Source organism: Mesocricetus auratus, unplaced genomic scaffold (assembly GCF_017639785.1).
Source record: "Mesocricetus auratus isolate SY011 unplaced genomic scaffold, BCM_Maur_2.0 Super-Scaffold_4256, whole genome shotgun sequence".
Taxonomy (NCBI): Eukaryota; Metazoa; Chordata; class Mammalia; order Rodentia; family Cricetidae; genus Mesocricetus; species Mesocricetus auratus.
In genome coordinates this window covers 17652403-17666357 of record NW_024429182.1, presented here as the reverse complement: position 1 = coordinate 17666357, position 13955 = coordinate 17652403, and the positions used below count along the sequence as shown (strand labels likewise).

General features: G+C 44.8%; 1 protein-coding gene across 1 annotated transcript in view; it reads left to right on the top strand.

Moving 5' to 3' along the window:
- Abcc2 (ATP binding cassette subfamily C member 2) overlaps positions 1 to 13955 on the top strand; it is a 53751-nt gene that overhangs the window by 32571 nt on the left and 7225 nt on the right. The window contains exons 19-28 of the mRNA XM_005063560.4: positions 1234 to 1414; positions 2450 to 2576; positions 2841 to 2976; positions 4141 to 4360; positions 4499 to 4653; positions 6939 to 7094; positions 9302 to 9501; positions 10799 to 10925; positions 12576 to 12677; positions 13038 to 13181. Of these exons, the coding sequence (XP_005063617.1) occupies positions 1234 to 1414; positions 2450 to 2576; positions 2841 to 2976; positions 4141 to 4360; positions 4499 to 4653; positions 6939 to 7094; positions 9302 to 9501; positions 10799 to 10925; positions 12576 to 12677; positions 13038 to 13181 (1548 nt within the window). The remainder of the gene's footprint in view (positions 1 to 1233; positions 1415 to 2449; positions 2577 to 2840; positions 2977 to 4140; positions 4361 to 4498; positions 4654 to 6938; positions 7095 to 9301; positions 9502 to 10798; positions 10926 to 12575; positions 12678 to 13037; positions 13182 to 13955) is intronic.

Below are 13955 nucleotides of genomic sequence, written 5' to 3'. Positions count from 1 at the left end.
AGTCTGCCTTCTGTCTTTATGGCCTTCTTGATTCCATTCACTCATGAACTGACATCTATTCTATGGCAAGTGTGTTAAAAAAACAAAAAAGTGCTTTAATGGTAGTTGTCACAAACTCCAGTGGAAACCTCGGAGGAACACCACGTCTTACCAAGGAGCATGGGAAAGGAACCAGGGATTTGCTCTGGAGACATAAGGGATGAGTGTCCCCTCGATATCTCAGTTAGGAAGACTCTACATGCTGTTGGACTGTCAGGTGGAGGGCGAATGCAGTGGGCTTAGGTTATCTCTCAGAGCCCATTACAACCCACATACTGTATGTAATTCAGCTTCACTGTTGCTTGATCAGTCTCTCTGTGAGTGGGGTTCCTGTGTCAGCAACTGTCTTAGTTAGGGTTCCTATTGCTATGGAGAGACATCATGGGCACAACAACTCTTACAAAGGAAAACATGTAATTGGGGTGGCTCACTTACAGTTCAAAGCCTCAGTCCCTTATCATCATCGTGGGACCTGGTGGTGTGCAGGCAGACATGGTGCTGGAGAGTAACTGAGAGTCGTACATCTTGCAGGCAACAGGAAGTGGTCCCTGTATCACACTGAGCAAAGCTTGAGCATGTGAGACCTCAAAGCCCACATTCACAGGGACACACTTTCTTCAACAAGACCACACCTACTCCAACAAAACCACACCTCCTAATAGTGCCACTCCCTTTGGGGGCCATTTTCTTTCAAGCCATAGTATTCAGTATAGGAATACAAGGTCTCTAATGCCAAGAAGCCCTGAATAAAAATAGTGTTTCTTATCACACAGTATCCATAACTTACTGAAAGATCTGGGCAGTTCTTTTTTTATACAGTTGATTAGTTGGTGAGTGACAGTCTAGTAAGTGAAAAGAGACAATTAACCAGTTATCTTTCTGTAAGGATAGGCATTGGGCCTAGGGAGTCTCTAGCTCAGTCTTGTTATTCAAAGACACGGAGGAGAGCATGTGTCAGCAAACCTCGTCGACACAGAAGGGAAATGACCGTGAGTAGATGCATGACTATGGGAGTCTCAGTTCTCACGCAGGGTAATGTTTTAAGATGAAAAGTAAGATGAGTCACGTAGTTGGGGCTGCACTGTGAATCAAAGCCCCAGTGTGAATTGACACGTCTCCTTTTCTCTTTTTAGAGCAGTCCAGGGAAGCTGGTGGGCATGGAATACTCAAAGCAATTTAATGCTATTTTTGCAGACCCGAATCTTGGTTACTCATAGCATCCACTTCCTTCCGCAAGTGGATGAGATTGTGGTTCTGGGGAACGGCACCATCTTGGAGAAAGGATCCTATCAGAATCTGCTGAGCAAGAAAGGAGTGTTTGCTAAGAACCTGAAGGCATTCACGAAGCATTCAGGGCTGGAAGGAGAGGCCACAGGTATGTGAGCAGAGTTGGAACAGGATGGAACTTGGGGCCCTAGTGGGATGGAAAACCAGTATCTGTATCCTAAACTATTTAGTATTTAGTGGACTACATTTGGAGCTGAATTACCCAGAGATTCGAACTCCATTCTTCTGTGTTCTCTGTCTCTGTCAAGAAACACAGAAATTGAAACTCTGTGCCTGGGCCGAGTAAGTAGTATTTTTACTCCTCTACCTCTGACATGCAATCAGCAGACACTTCAGAGTGTACAACGGATGTTTGAGTGAGTAGTCCCTATGGAAGGAAAAGCAATGGTGTAAGAGACCCACTTGTAGGGATGCCAGACTTCTGTTTACTCAAGTTATACATCCTCCCCCAACTGCTTCAAATCCACTAAATCCTGGATTTGGCTTCACAGGATGGTAATGGTTTTATAATCCTTAGCAAAGGAATATTGGTTGGTGCATCAAAAATAACTGTATGTTTGAACCATGAAAAAAATCAAGCAATTGCATAGCCGTGTAGTATATCATAGAAACAATCCCCACTACCACTGGGCTCATGATTAGCCATGGGTTAGTATCTAAGCCCTGTTTACTGTGACTCTTCCCAAAGATCAGGCACAGCATCAGGCGGTGGTCACAAATAAAAGGTCAGGGTTGAGAAAGAGAGATATGGGAAAGTATTTTAGTAATTAGGCCTTCTGGTAAATATTGAGAGACCACTTCTGAGCAGTTACGTGAGCCTCTGAGCATACCATGCTATTTCATTGGTAATGGGACTTGGAATTTAATTGGAATGAGAGGAGGAAAAGGTAAGTTGTATTAAATTCCTATAAGCTGTGTAGTAAAGCACTATAAACTGAATGACTTAAGCACACACACATATGTACATATAAACAATATATAATATACATATATATATATATCCTTCTTTAGCACCTGTCTATATATCTGAATTCCCCTGATCAACATGATACAGGAGGACTTTTCTTATTTATAATGCTATGAGTCCTGTGTTATTCCCTAATTTCTAACATGTCTCCCTTAGTCAATGATGACAGTGAGGAAGATGATGATGACTGTGGGCTGATGCCAACTGTGGAGGAAATCCCCGAGGACGCAGCTTCCTTGACCATGAAAAGAGAAAACAGCCTTCGCCGGACACTGAGCCGCAGGTAGCCATGTATCCAGCTGTCAGCTCTTACTGGCTTTTTAGTACTATGTGGTCTTTCCTTTTTCTGCATGGACCTTTCCTCTACACGGGATACATCTCATGAATGCTCTCAGTGCTTTGTTTCCTGGGGGGGCGGGAGGGCTAGGGCTGCGGCAGTTTATTGGCTCTGAATGCACTTTGATGCCAGCAGAGTGAGTGTGACACCTGCTTGTAAGATCCTTGGGACGCGTGTACACGCTCAGGTGTTCTCCTTTCTCTGCCTCAGCTCCAGGTCCAGCGGCAGGCACGTGAAGTCCCTCAAGGACTCCTTGAGAGTGAAGAATGCCAATGCCTCGAAGGAGAAGGAAGAAGTAGTGAGAGGACAAAAACTAATTAAAAAGGAGTTTGTGGAAACCGGGAAGGTAAACACCACTCACAGAAAGTACTGCTTAGGGAGAAATAAGGCTTGGAATCTGAAAAAATTCAGAAGCTAGTTGAAACTTAAACATGTAATCTACTGGGCCACATATTCTATCCCTTTGCAAATCTTCAAATTCATTATTTAAATGAAAACAGAAACAGAGACTTTTTGGAGAGATGGCTCAGTGATTAAGAACATTGGCTGCTCTTCCAGAGCTCGTGAGTTCAATCCCCAGCAACCACATGGCAGCTCACAATCCAACCCTCTCCAGGTGTGCCAGACACATCCAGATAAAGAATGCATAAAGAATAAATCTTTAAAAAAGGAAAAAGAATGAAGGCTGAATGTTTGATTCTATTCTGATGTGTAGAGAACAATGGAATTGCTTTCAAGTGGATTGTAGGCACCAGGAAGCACTAATGTATCAGACCCAGAGCACACAACTCAAATGAATGAAACTTGAAACCACAGATTCCAAGGCCTTAGTAAATGCTGGCCTCTCCCACCCTGTTTTATGTATTTTTCATTACATGTAAGTGCTTATTACTAACCTGGTGACTACTTATTTGCCTTGCATCGTCCTTAGCATTAACATATTGCCCTGGCCAAGTATGGGAATGATGAGCACAGACTATTCAATTTTGCCTCCCACTTTTCCAGGGGATGTCACTTCTTGACTTAGTTACCCCAAACACCAGAACCGAAAGCAACTCGGGGGGGGAAGGGTTTGTTTTGTCTCACACTTCCAGTAACAGTCTGTCACTGAGGGAGGTCAAGGCAGGAACTCAAGCAGGGCAGGAATCTGGAGGCAGGAGCTCAAGCAGAAGCCATGGAGGAGGCTGCTGGCTGACTGGCTTGTGCTCCATGGCTTGCTCAGCCTGCTTTCTTATAGCACTAAGCACTACCAGCCCAGGGGTGGCGCCCACAGTGACCTGAACCCTCCCACATCAATCAACAACCAGAGAAATAGACCACAAGCTTCTTTTCAGGCCAGTCTGGAGGGGGCATTTCCTCAACTGAGGCTCCCTGTTCCAGAATGATTCTAGCTTAGGTCAAGTTGTCAAAAAAAAAAAAAAAACCTAGCCAGCACAGTCCTCCTTACAGTTAGTTTTTTATAGTTTCTTACCCAAAGCTCTTAGGGGTATTGTTGATGGTGTCTTTGCAGGTGAAGTTCTCTGTCTACCTGAAATATCTACAATCAGTAGGATGGTGTTCGATAACCTTTGTCATCCTTTCCTATGGATTGAATTCTGTTTCTTTTATTGGATCTAACCTCTGGCTGAGTGCTTGGACCAGCGACTCTCAAATCTACAATAGCACCAACTATCCACCTTCTCAGAGGGACATGAGAATTGGAGTCTTTGGAGCTCTGGGATTGGCACAAGGTATGTCTGATGGCTAGGATGCACATCTTTATGGGGTTGTACATTCCCTAGAGCTCAGGAAGTAATTTGCTATTGTGTCCAGGCACAGATCATCAGGAGTCTGTGACATGGAGTTGACAACATTGGTTCTGTTTCTAGGTATCTTTGTGCTTATTGCAAGTATCTGGAGTGTATATGCTTGCAACCATTCATCAAAAACTTTGCACAATCAACTGCTAACCAACATCCTTCGAGCACCCATGAGTTTTTTTGACACAACTCCCACAGGCCGGATTGTGAACAGATTTTCTGGTGTAAGTATCTCAACATATTGGGGTGCTTAAAAGCTGAGGGTCTTTCTACTTTTGATAAGAGAGAGTCCTCATCCATCCAACTCTGCAGGCTGGGTTCTTTGTCTACTTAGCATGCAAATATTTCTGGGACACTTCCTGTGAGAGCTCAAGAATATGAGGGGTGACCATCTCTGCCTTTCAGTAAGTAGCTCACCATCAAGGAGAAGGAGGATTAAGATGTGATTAAAACCAGCGGTAGCATGTACGAAGGTGTCCTAGGGGAAGAAAGGAATGACAAAAGCGAGAGCTACTTCAGCCAGATGGCAAGGCTGGGAAGTGTCAGAAAAGCTGAGACTTGGTTAAATCACGACAGTAAGAGAAGTAGTGAAGACTGTAGGGGAGAGGAGTGGGCAGCAGAAGCAGGTGAGAAGGACGACTCTACAGAAAAACCTAAGTGAAGACACACCCAATGCTTGTAACGGTTAGTAAAAGGAATTGTAGGAAAGATCTTACCTTACCCTGTCTTCATTCCTAAAACGTCCACCTCTGATGTTTTTGAGAACTCCTGAGGTGGGTCCGAATTTTGGACTGGGACATCTGTATGGTAAGAGGCTCTCAAACATTGTCTCCATCTGCATTTAGCCATTCATTTCCCACCATTTGTTGAATACTTTCGATGAGTCTAATACCATTAGATATGAAGATGGCTCCCTCCCATGGGCTAGGCCAAATTAATTGGTTCTTTTAAATGTATCTGAAATGGAAGTTCCAGGAATAGAGGCAGAAGCCAGGCAATTCTGAATGATTCTGGCTTCATCACCACAACTTTTAGTTCACTGCTTATGGGAGGGAAAGACATTTTATAAGATATACAAATAGCTCTGGATCGTTATTTGCTGGATCCTGTATCAGATACATAAAGAGTGAATCATAGCCTCCAGTGAGGGAACAGAGCAATTGCTGTGAAAGTAGACAGGAAACTGTCCCCATTCTCATCTTCCTGTAGGGTAGAAATAGTGAACATGTTATTGGAGACCACTTAAATAGGCTGTCTGCTAGTTAGCTGAAAGTAAAGAGCACATACTTTTGGATGAAGATACTTCTCAGGAAAATTTTATAAACACTGTCATCTTTCCAATGTCATTATATGTATGACTCGTCTTCTGGGAAAGAACCCAGAGGTCTTCCTGTGAGTTAGTTGGGCTATAATCAGATTTGTTGGCTGCTTCTACATGGAAGATAAAACTCATTATCATACAGCAAGTTTTGTTGGAGAGGTGGCTCAGACCTTTGAGGAGGAAATTTGTTGCGGGGTCTTCTAGAAACAGTCCTTAAGAAAAGAGAGAGAGGGAGGGGAAAAAAAGTGGAGCATCTGTATTAGGTAGGGACCAAAAGCGATCTTGTAGAACTGACAGCTAGTGGGAGTTTGGCTTTTCTGCCAGCCCTGGGTGTGATTAACTTCTGCATGCTGATGTAACTTGAGAGGGCTAGATTAGACTCAGAGGTCTCATGGCCAATTCAGAACTCTCCTAGGAGGCTAGTGTCCCTGGCCAAATTTGGGAAGTGTCAAAAATAATTTGGACTTGTCTTAGTATTCACATATACTAATATATAGAATTAACATAATCCTCCAGGAAAACTGGGCAAAGGCAACCCAAGATACAAGCCAGATTTTCTGGTGTGTTCCAAATCATCCACCCATCTGTTAACTTCCCCAGCTTATTTCACATGACATAAGACAGTATGATGGTTAAACCGATTTTTCACCTGGGGTTTCTTGGTTGGGACACTGACAAGGCAGGAGACGCGCACAGTCCCCTTCTCCTTTCCCCTTGAAATTCTACATTCAGCAGAGGAAATAACTTCCCAGTACATGATGGTCCCTTAAGTAAAGCTGGAGACAAAGCTTACAGGTCAGAGTTTACGTAAATGTCTTCAGGGCCTACTAGGTGCTGGACTCTCTCCTGGACATTTAATAGACCCACAGGCTGAAACAAGTTGCTTTGGTTATGGGGGTTTCTCTGAAAGAGTCGTTTACAGTTCGTGGTTTAATGAAGACATCTACTGAAAAAGCTGAAGATCATTGCCACATATATTTGGAAGAATTTAGAAAAATAAGGAATCCACAGGAATGTGGTTAATTATTGGAGTGATCAATATAATCTGTTACAAATGGATGGCTTGAAGGGATTAAATGACAAAGGAAAGCCTAAGGGAGAAAGTCACCGGTTCCAGGCTGGAACCAGGAAGCCGAGCGGTGTCTTCGCGCTGCAAGGCCTCACCCTGTCTCCTGCCTGCATCTCTAGGACGTCTCCACGGTGGATGACCTCCTCCCCCAGACTCTGCGGAGCTGGCTCATGTGTCTCTTTGGCATCATTAGCACCCTGGTTATGATCTGCATGGCCACTCCCATCTTCGCCGTCGTCATCGTTCCTCTTGGCATCATCTACGTGTCCGTACAGGTAAGTTTGCCTATAGCTAGGTCTCCCTCCCCCTCCGTTCCAGAAACCTCTGAGGCTCTTCCTTTGTGTTTACTGTTGCTTGGTCTTCTCCGGCCTCCTGGAAAGCACGGGGACCATCCAAAGCTCAAATGTCACTATCAGTTAGTGGGGGGGGTCCCAGCATAATCACCCTATGCTGCCCTCCAGAGAGCTTAAGTAGGAGATATGTGCTTGGATTCAAGACTGTTTTGAGGGGTAGGAATACAGCAGCATGGCAGAGAACTTGCCCAGCACTGAGAGGGAAGAGGGATGGAAAAAGTGAGAGGGGATGGAATGGGGAGGGGGAGGACAAATGGTGGGGAGGGAGGGAGAGAGGAAGGGAGGGATTCGCAGTTCCATAAGGCCCTCTGTCTTAGGGTTCTATTGCTGTGATAAAACACCATGACCAAGACAACTTGGGGAGGAAAGTATTTCAGCTTACATTCCTCATGCCACATCTATCCCACTGAGGGAAGTCAGGACAGGCAATCACACAGGGCAAGAATCTGGAGGGAGAACCCGAAGCAGCCCATGGAGGAGTGCTGCCGACTTTCTTATACCATCCAGGACCACCCACCCAGGAGTGGTACCCGCCACAGTAGGTGGGGCCCTTCCACATCAATCATAAATCAAGAAAATGCCCTGCTGACTTACCTACAGGATAATCTATGGAGACATTGTCTCAGTTAAGATTCCCTCTTGCCACATATGTCCAGGTCTGTTTCAAAAGATTGTGTGGGGCTGCTGCTTCCTTTGCCTTTGAAAGGGCATTGCTATTTGTGGATGTCCCTATGCAGGGGCTGGATCTCTTCCCACTTCAGGGTATTTCTAGTTTCATTGACATGTCTGTGGGTGTTTCAAATTCAAGCTCAACGATTTTCCCAGAGGACTGAAATAAGTAGAAGGCTCCTCATGCCCCAAACAAAAATTGATTAAGAAAGGAAGCTATAAAGCGAGTGCTTCCTGCAAGTTGCCTTTATTCTTTAAAATAAATTAACTTTATTTGGGGTGTGTGTGTGTGTGTGTGTGTGTGTGTGTCTGTCGTGTGCACAGGCACATGTGTGGAAGTCACATGGCAGCTTTGCAGAGTCAGTTTTTTTTCTTCCTTTTATGTGAGTTCTGGTAACCGAACTCTGGTTGTCGATTTGCACAGTAAGAGCTTCTACCTGCTGAGCCATCTCACCGGCCCCCAGCTGCCTTGTGATGAACTTCGGGAACTCTACAGTATGGTTGTGTGGTCTTCTGTCCTGTGGTAGGAGAGTACCTCTTGTGCCCGGGTAGAGTTCTGCAGAGACACTTCCATGTCCTCAACAGCCTTTTAACTACTCATAACAAACCAGCAAGGAAGGCAGGATTAGAAGAAGAAACTCTGAGACATAGTATTGGCTCTCAAGTGCCCAGTTTTCCCTTCAGCAAGTTCTCACGGGTTCCATCCGACCGTGAACTGATACCCACACCTTTCATCTGTGGGCATTTGCCTACGTTCCCTTAGGATCAGCCCAGGGCTTACACCCTCTGCGTACCTTACCAGCACACCATGGAGGCACAGTTTTGGTCACTCCACTAGTCAGTCCCCAGTTTAGTTCAAACCTCAGCATTCCCTCTATTTTTAAGAGATCTGTTTATCTTACTTTGTATGGACTTGTGTTTGCCTGTGCTGTAAGCATGTGCACCAGCTGTGTGTCTGGTGCCCACAGAACCGGGGATACAGAGGGCTGTGAACCACCCTGTGGGTGCTGGGAACTGCACCCAGGACCTCTGCAAAACCAAGTGTCCTTACCTACTGAACCATCCTTCCCTACTTTACATACTCCTTGTGTCCCGACACCCTTTACAAAATCGTCTTGGCCGGTACAGAAGCTTCTATCTGGATAACATGTGAAGGTCTAAGGAAAGCGACCTTTGGGCCTGACCGTGAAGCCCCTCCTGAGGGTTGCAAACTCAACCCCTGAAGGCTGCAGTGTAGTCACCCCAGTTTGATCTCCCTCTGACCCACCACTGTAGTCTTCTTACTGTCCCCTTTCTTGTACCTCATCATTCCAGCCAGACACACTGTTTCAGGCCTCCTTCCTGTTCCGTTGTGAGCCACAGCCGTGGAGTGACAGATGTTGCGGGGTCGCCGAGAGAAGCAGAAGTACAATGTATGCTTGTGTCTGTGTGACGAGCTGACTCTCGGTTCTTGTGTTCAGGTGTTTTACGTGGCTACTTCCCGACAGCTGAGACGGTTGGACTCCGTCACCAGATCCCCAATCTACTCTCACTTCAGCGAGACGGTTTCAGGTTTGCCCGTTATCCGTGCCTTTGAGCACCAGCAGAGGTTTCTAGCGAGCAGCGAGGAGCTGATCAACGTCAACCAGAAATGTGTCTTTTCCTGGATCACCTCCAACAGGTGAGGCCTCCCTTAGGTACTTAGGCAAACGTATGTTTCAGGGTTCTGCATGTTTGACGTTTGGCATAGGGGAGCAGGCATAGCCAGTGGTATCAGATTCCTTCTGACCTCATGCCCCGTGCCTGCCGCACTGTATTAGCTCAAAGAAGAAGGTGGAGACAGGTTCTCCATCCCAGGTGAACTGCCTTGGCCTCTCTAAGGAAAACTTCAGGGTTTTCTTTTCTTTTCTCTCTTCCTTTTTATTGACAAGAACTGAAAAGTTCACCTGAGCAGACTAGGAATCAGTAGACCATGACATGCAGGTAGGTATGCCATTGAAAGAGAAAGATTTGGGGGGAGCCGAGCTTCTTCAGTGTCTTTCAGAATACCTTGAGATGTTAAGGGCAGCTAGTGGTGGTCAGTTATTTGGAACACTGAGAGGTCAGAGGTTTGATTTCTTAGAGACTTTACAAGAAGGAAAGAAAGGCTTATGAGTAAACCCATTGGACCCTTATTGTAATACTTGCTAGATTTATTGATACACATTTAGCTAAATATATTTTATTTGAGAAATTAACTTTTATGAATGATGCTAAACTATGTGTCCATCAGTTCCCTACAAAGCCCAGTGAATCTCTCTGTGACCAGCTCGAACTTAACTTGTTTCCACTCCCAGTTTTTCTTCACTTCAAAAAAAAAAAAATGCTAAGACAGTGCAGAGGAGGCAGCGGGTTTTGCCCTACCTGTGGATCTACTAGGCCATTGCTTCCTTATGCTAATTAAAAGAAACCACCACTTATTTAAAATGTAGATGCTTGCAGGCTGGTGGCATGTGACTTTAAACCCAGCAGAGGCAGGAAAATCTCTGTGAGTTAGAGGCCAGCCTGGTCTACACAGCAAGATCCAGGCCAGCCAAAGGTTGCACGGTGAGACCATGTCCCAAGAAAAGAAAAAGAAATGTAGATGCTTAACTCATATGTGGCCTTTGGGTCAGAATCTCCTCCAGAATATCTGAGAGTATTTTAGATGTATGTCATATTTTCAGCACTTGCCCTATTTAATTTTTATAACTGGGGGCTTTGGAAAATATTGCACTGTAGGATTCCTTTAGTTTAGAAAATGCTTCTAGAACCTTTAAAATGCTACTATTTCCCTTTTTAAAAAAAACCAGTTTATTTCTAAATCAAATTGAGGTCGTTCCTAAGAACAGAGTGTACGGACTAAAACCCTTTAAGAATGTTTACAGTCTCCCAAGTTCCTGGTGTGGATGAGGGACTAGAGACTGATGATCTCTCTTTCTGGCTCTGTTGCTCTACAGGTGGCTTGCAATTCGTCTGGAACTGGTTGGAAACCTAATTGTCTTCTTTTCAGCCTTGCTTCTGGTTATTTATAAAAAGTCCTTGACTGGAGACACCGTGGGCTTTGTTCTGTCCAATGCCCTTAATGTGAGTCTGAACACTTGGCTAAGTCAAATAATCTTATGTTCTTGTTTTATTTTTTGAGACAGGAGTTTCTCTGTGCAGCCCTGGCTGTCTTGGAATTTACTCTGTAGACCAGGCTGGCCTTGAACTCATAGAGATCCATTTGCCTCTGCCTCCTGAGTGCTGGGTCTAAAAGCATAAGCCCCCACTGCCCAGGAAGCCAATAATTCTGAAGCTGACTCTGAAGTGTACTGAGGAGCCCATGTCTTATTATTTTCTGATCAAAAGGACTAGGAAGACTGGGTTCAAACCCTGGCTCCACATCTTTTCCCACAAATACAAATCCTACCTCGTTTAAGTAGGCACCAATGCCACCTGGCAAAATGGGCCTAACTCTTACTGTTCTTGTGACTTAAAAAGGCATTTTATATGTTTCCACTTAATAGTTTTTTTTTTGCCTTCTTCATTGGTTCTAGTCAACAGAGATTATTCTTCTCTGGAATATAGGGATAATCACAAAATCCTTTGGACAAACAACTCCTGAGTTTGCTTTTCTTATATCAGAGAGTAAGTAAAACAAATTATAATAAGGAATTTGACAGAAACATACGAGTCTCACTGCAGCACCCCAGCACAACTGGGGGATAAATGCTGGTATTATTTCCCAGCATCTGAGGCAGTGGCCGGCACTACAGTCACTATTCAGGACATTTGGTCATGTTGCTGTGCAGCTTTCCCAACTACTGTCCCTGAGGTTTGCATGGCCATAAGTGCGCTTTATATAGTGGTGTCTTCATTAGAAACTAACGAGGCTCATGTTAGGGACCCCAAAGTCCAGAGTCTCTCTGTTCTTTGTGCCACTTCCCTTTATCCTCCAGGACAGTCAAGGCAGAGTCAGGACACCATTAGATTAAAGTAAAATTAAGCATTCAGGATCAGCCGTTACATGCGGTTCAACCCATACAAGGTTGTTACTCTGTCACCACAGGCCTGGCCTGCATTTTATTTCCTCTCTCTAACTACCATTCACTCCCCAAAGCCCTTGCGCAGATGTGCAAACTGCAGTTTCCTTTCCTGAACGAAACGCCCACCCCTGTTTGGTAGGCTGACCTGCATTAGTGGCTGGATGCATTTGTGTGGTAGCAGGGACACATCTGGTTTGCTTGTGTAAAGGGGGACATGGCCATCCCACCCTAATGGCTAAGGGTGAGGGAGATCAGAGAGTCCCCAGGTCCTTTCTCATGGCATCCCCATTTGTAGAGGGCCACCTGCAACAGTTCTACAAATAGCACTAGGTTTGCAGGCAGGAGACCTGAACTCTGGTAGTGCTTCACCAAGAGCCAGCATCTTCAACCCAGAACTATTCAAGGCTCATATTGCCATTCAGGTATTACCCAACTGATCAGTGCGCTGATCTTATTCTTGGCTAAGAAAATAAGAATTAAATAAGAATTGTCTTTTTATATCGTCACAGTTCTGAATGTAAAGTAACCTCTCAGTTAACCTTGTGCTACAACTAGTTAATTGAGCTGGTTTCTGAGCCTGAGGTTTGTTTGTTTTTTCCATTGATTTTGTTTTCATGTGTGTGTGTGTGTGTGTGTGTGTGTGTGTGTGTGCTCACGTGCACGCATGCACGGGCACATGCGTTTGGTATAATTTTTTTTCCTTCTATAGATCACACAAACCCTGAATTGGCTGGTAAGGATGACATCAGAAGCAGAGACCAACATTGTGGCTGTTGAGAGAATAAAGGAATACATGGGTGTGGAAAATGAGGTGAGAATTAGTGAAACTCAGGAGTTGGTCCGTGAAATTCTTTTCAGAGGGCATCTTCATTTTCAGAAACTATCTTGAGTGGGTTAATCATGTTTTTTTTAAAGATTTGTTGCACATATTCTAATAGGTCTTAGTAATAAAAGCCCGGAGTCAGATATTAGGGTGAAAGCTGAGAGGTCAGAGAAATAAAGGAGCCAGCTCTAACCTCCCCCAAATCTCAGACCAAAGGGGCAATCCTGTCCCTACGAATCCTCAGTTAATGGGTCCTGATACCTGATACCTGTCAAGTGACGAGTCCCAAGACAACTGTTAGCTGAGTTGCTACTGTGCCCATCAGTCCTCATTCTTCCCCCTTGCTAGGCACCGTGGGTGACCGATAAGAGGCCTCCAGCAGATTGGCCCAGCCGAGGTGAGATTTGGTTTAACAACTATGAAGTTCGGTATCGGCCTGAGCTGGATCTGGTACTGAAAGGGATCACTTGCCACATCAAGAGCACTGAGAAGGTGAGTCATCAAGACAGTTCCGTAAAGAGTTCCGGCTGGGAGACCTTGCAAGCAGAGAATGTCTGGACACAAGGTCTCCATCATTTGGGCACAGGGAGATTAAGATAGTCCCTGTAGTCTGGGAACACGTGAGGAATACAACCAGAGGGCTGGATCCCGCCTCCCTGCCAGCCCCGGGTGAAGGAACAATGTGTGGAGAAGAAACAGGAAAGAAACTGGCCTGGAGGCCAAGCTGTTGAGAACAATAGTGTAGATGTGGTCCCTAAGAAGGGAATTACCTTGTGTTCTTCTTGGTCTGTGAAGCTGACTACCCTCCTACAGAGCTTTAGTTCTCCAAGGTTTGGAGTCCAATGTAGACAAACCAATCCGTCAATCAACCAATCTAGATAAGGAGGCTAAGGACCAGGTTTCTTGTCTGGTGGCAAGCCTTTTCTCCTGTCACTAAAAAAAACAAAACAAAAACAAAAAAGCCAAAAAAACAAACAAGCAAACAAAGAAACAAAAAACAACTTAGTCCACACTCCAGCAGCAATACACTAAAATTGGAGCAGCACAGAGAAGACTAGCATGGCTTCTAGCAAGGAGGACACGAAATCTGTGATGTGTTGGGTTGTTTTGAACTATAGGCTGCTAAGGGATGCCGAGACTGGGTTATCCAATACCAAATGGTCATCTCTGACAGCATACACACAAGTAACATTATGCAGACTGAGCAGGTTACATTTAGGAACATATGTGTGTGAATATATATTCATATGTATATGTGCAAACATA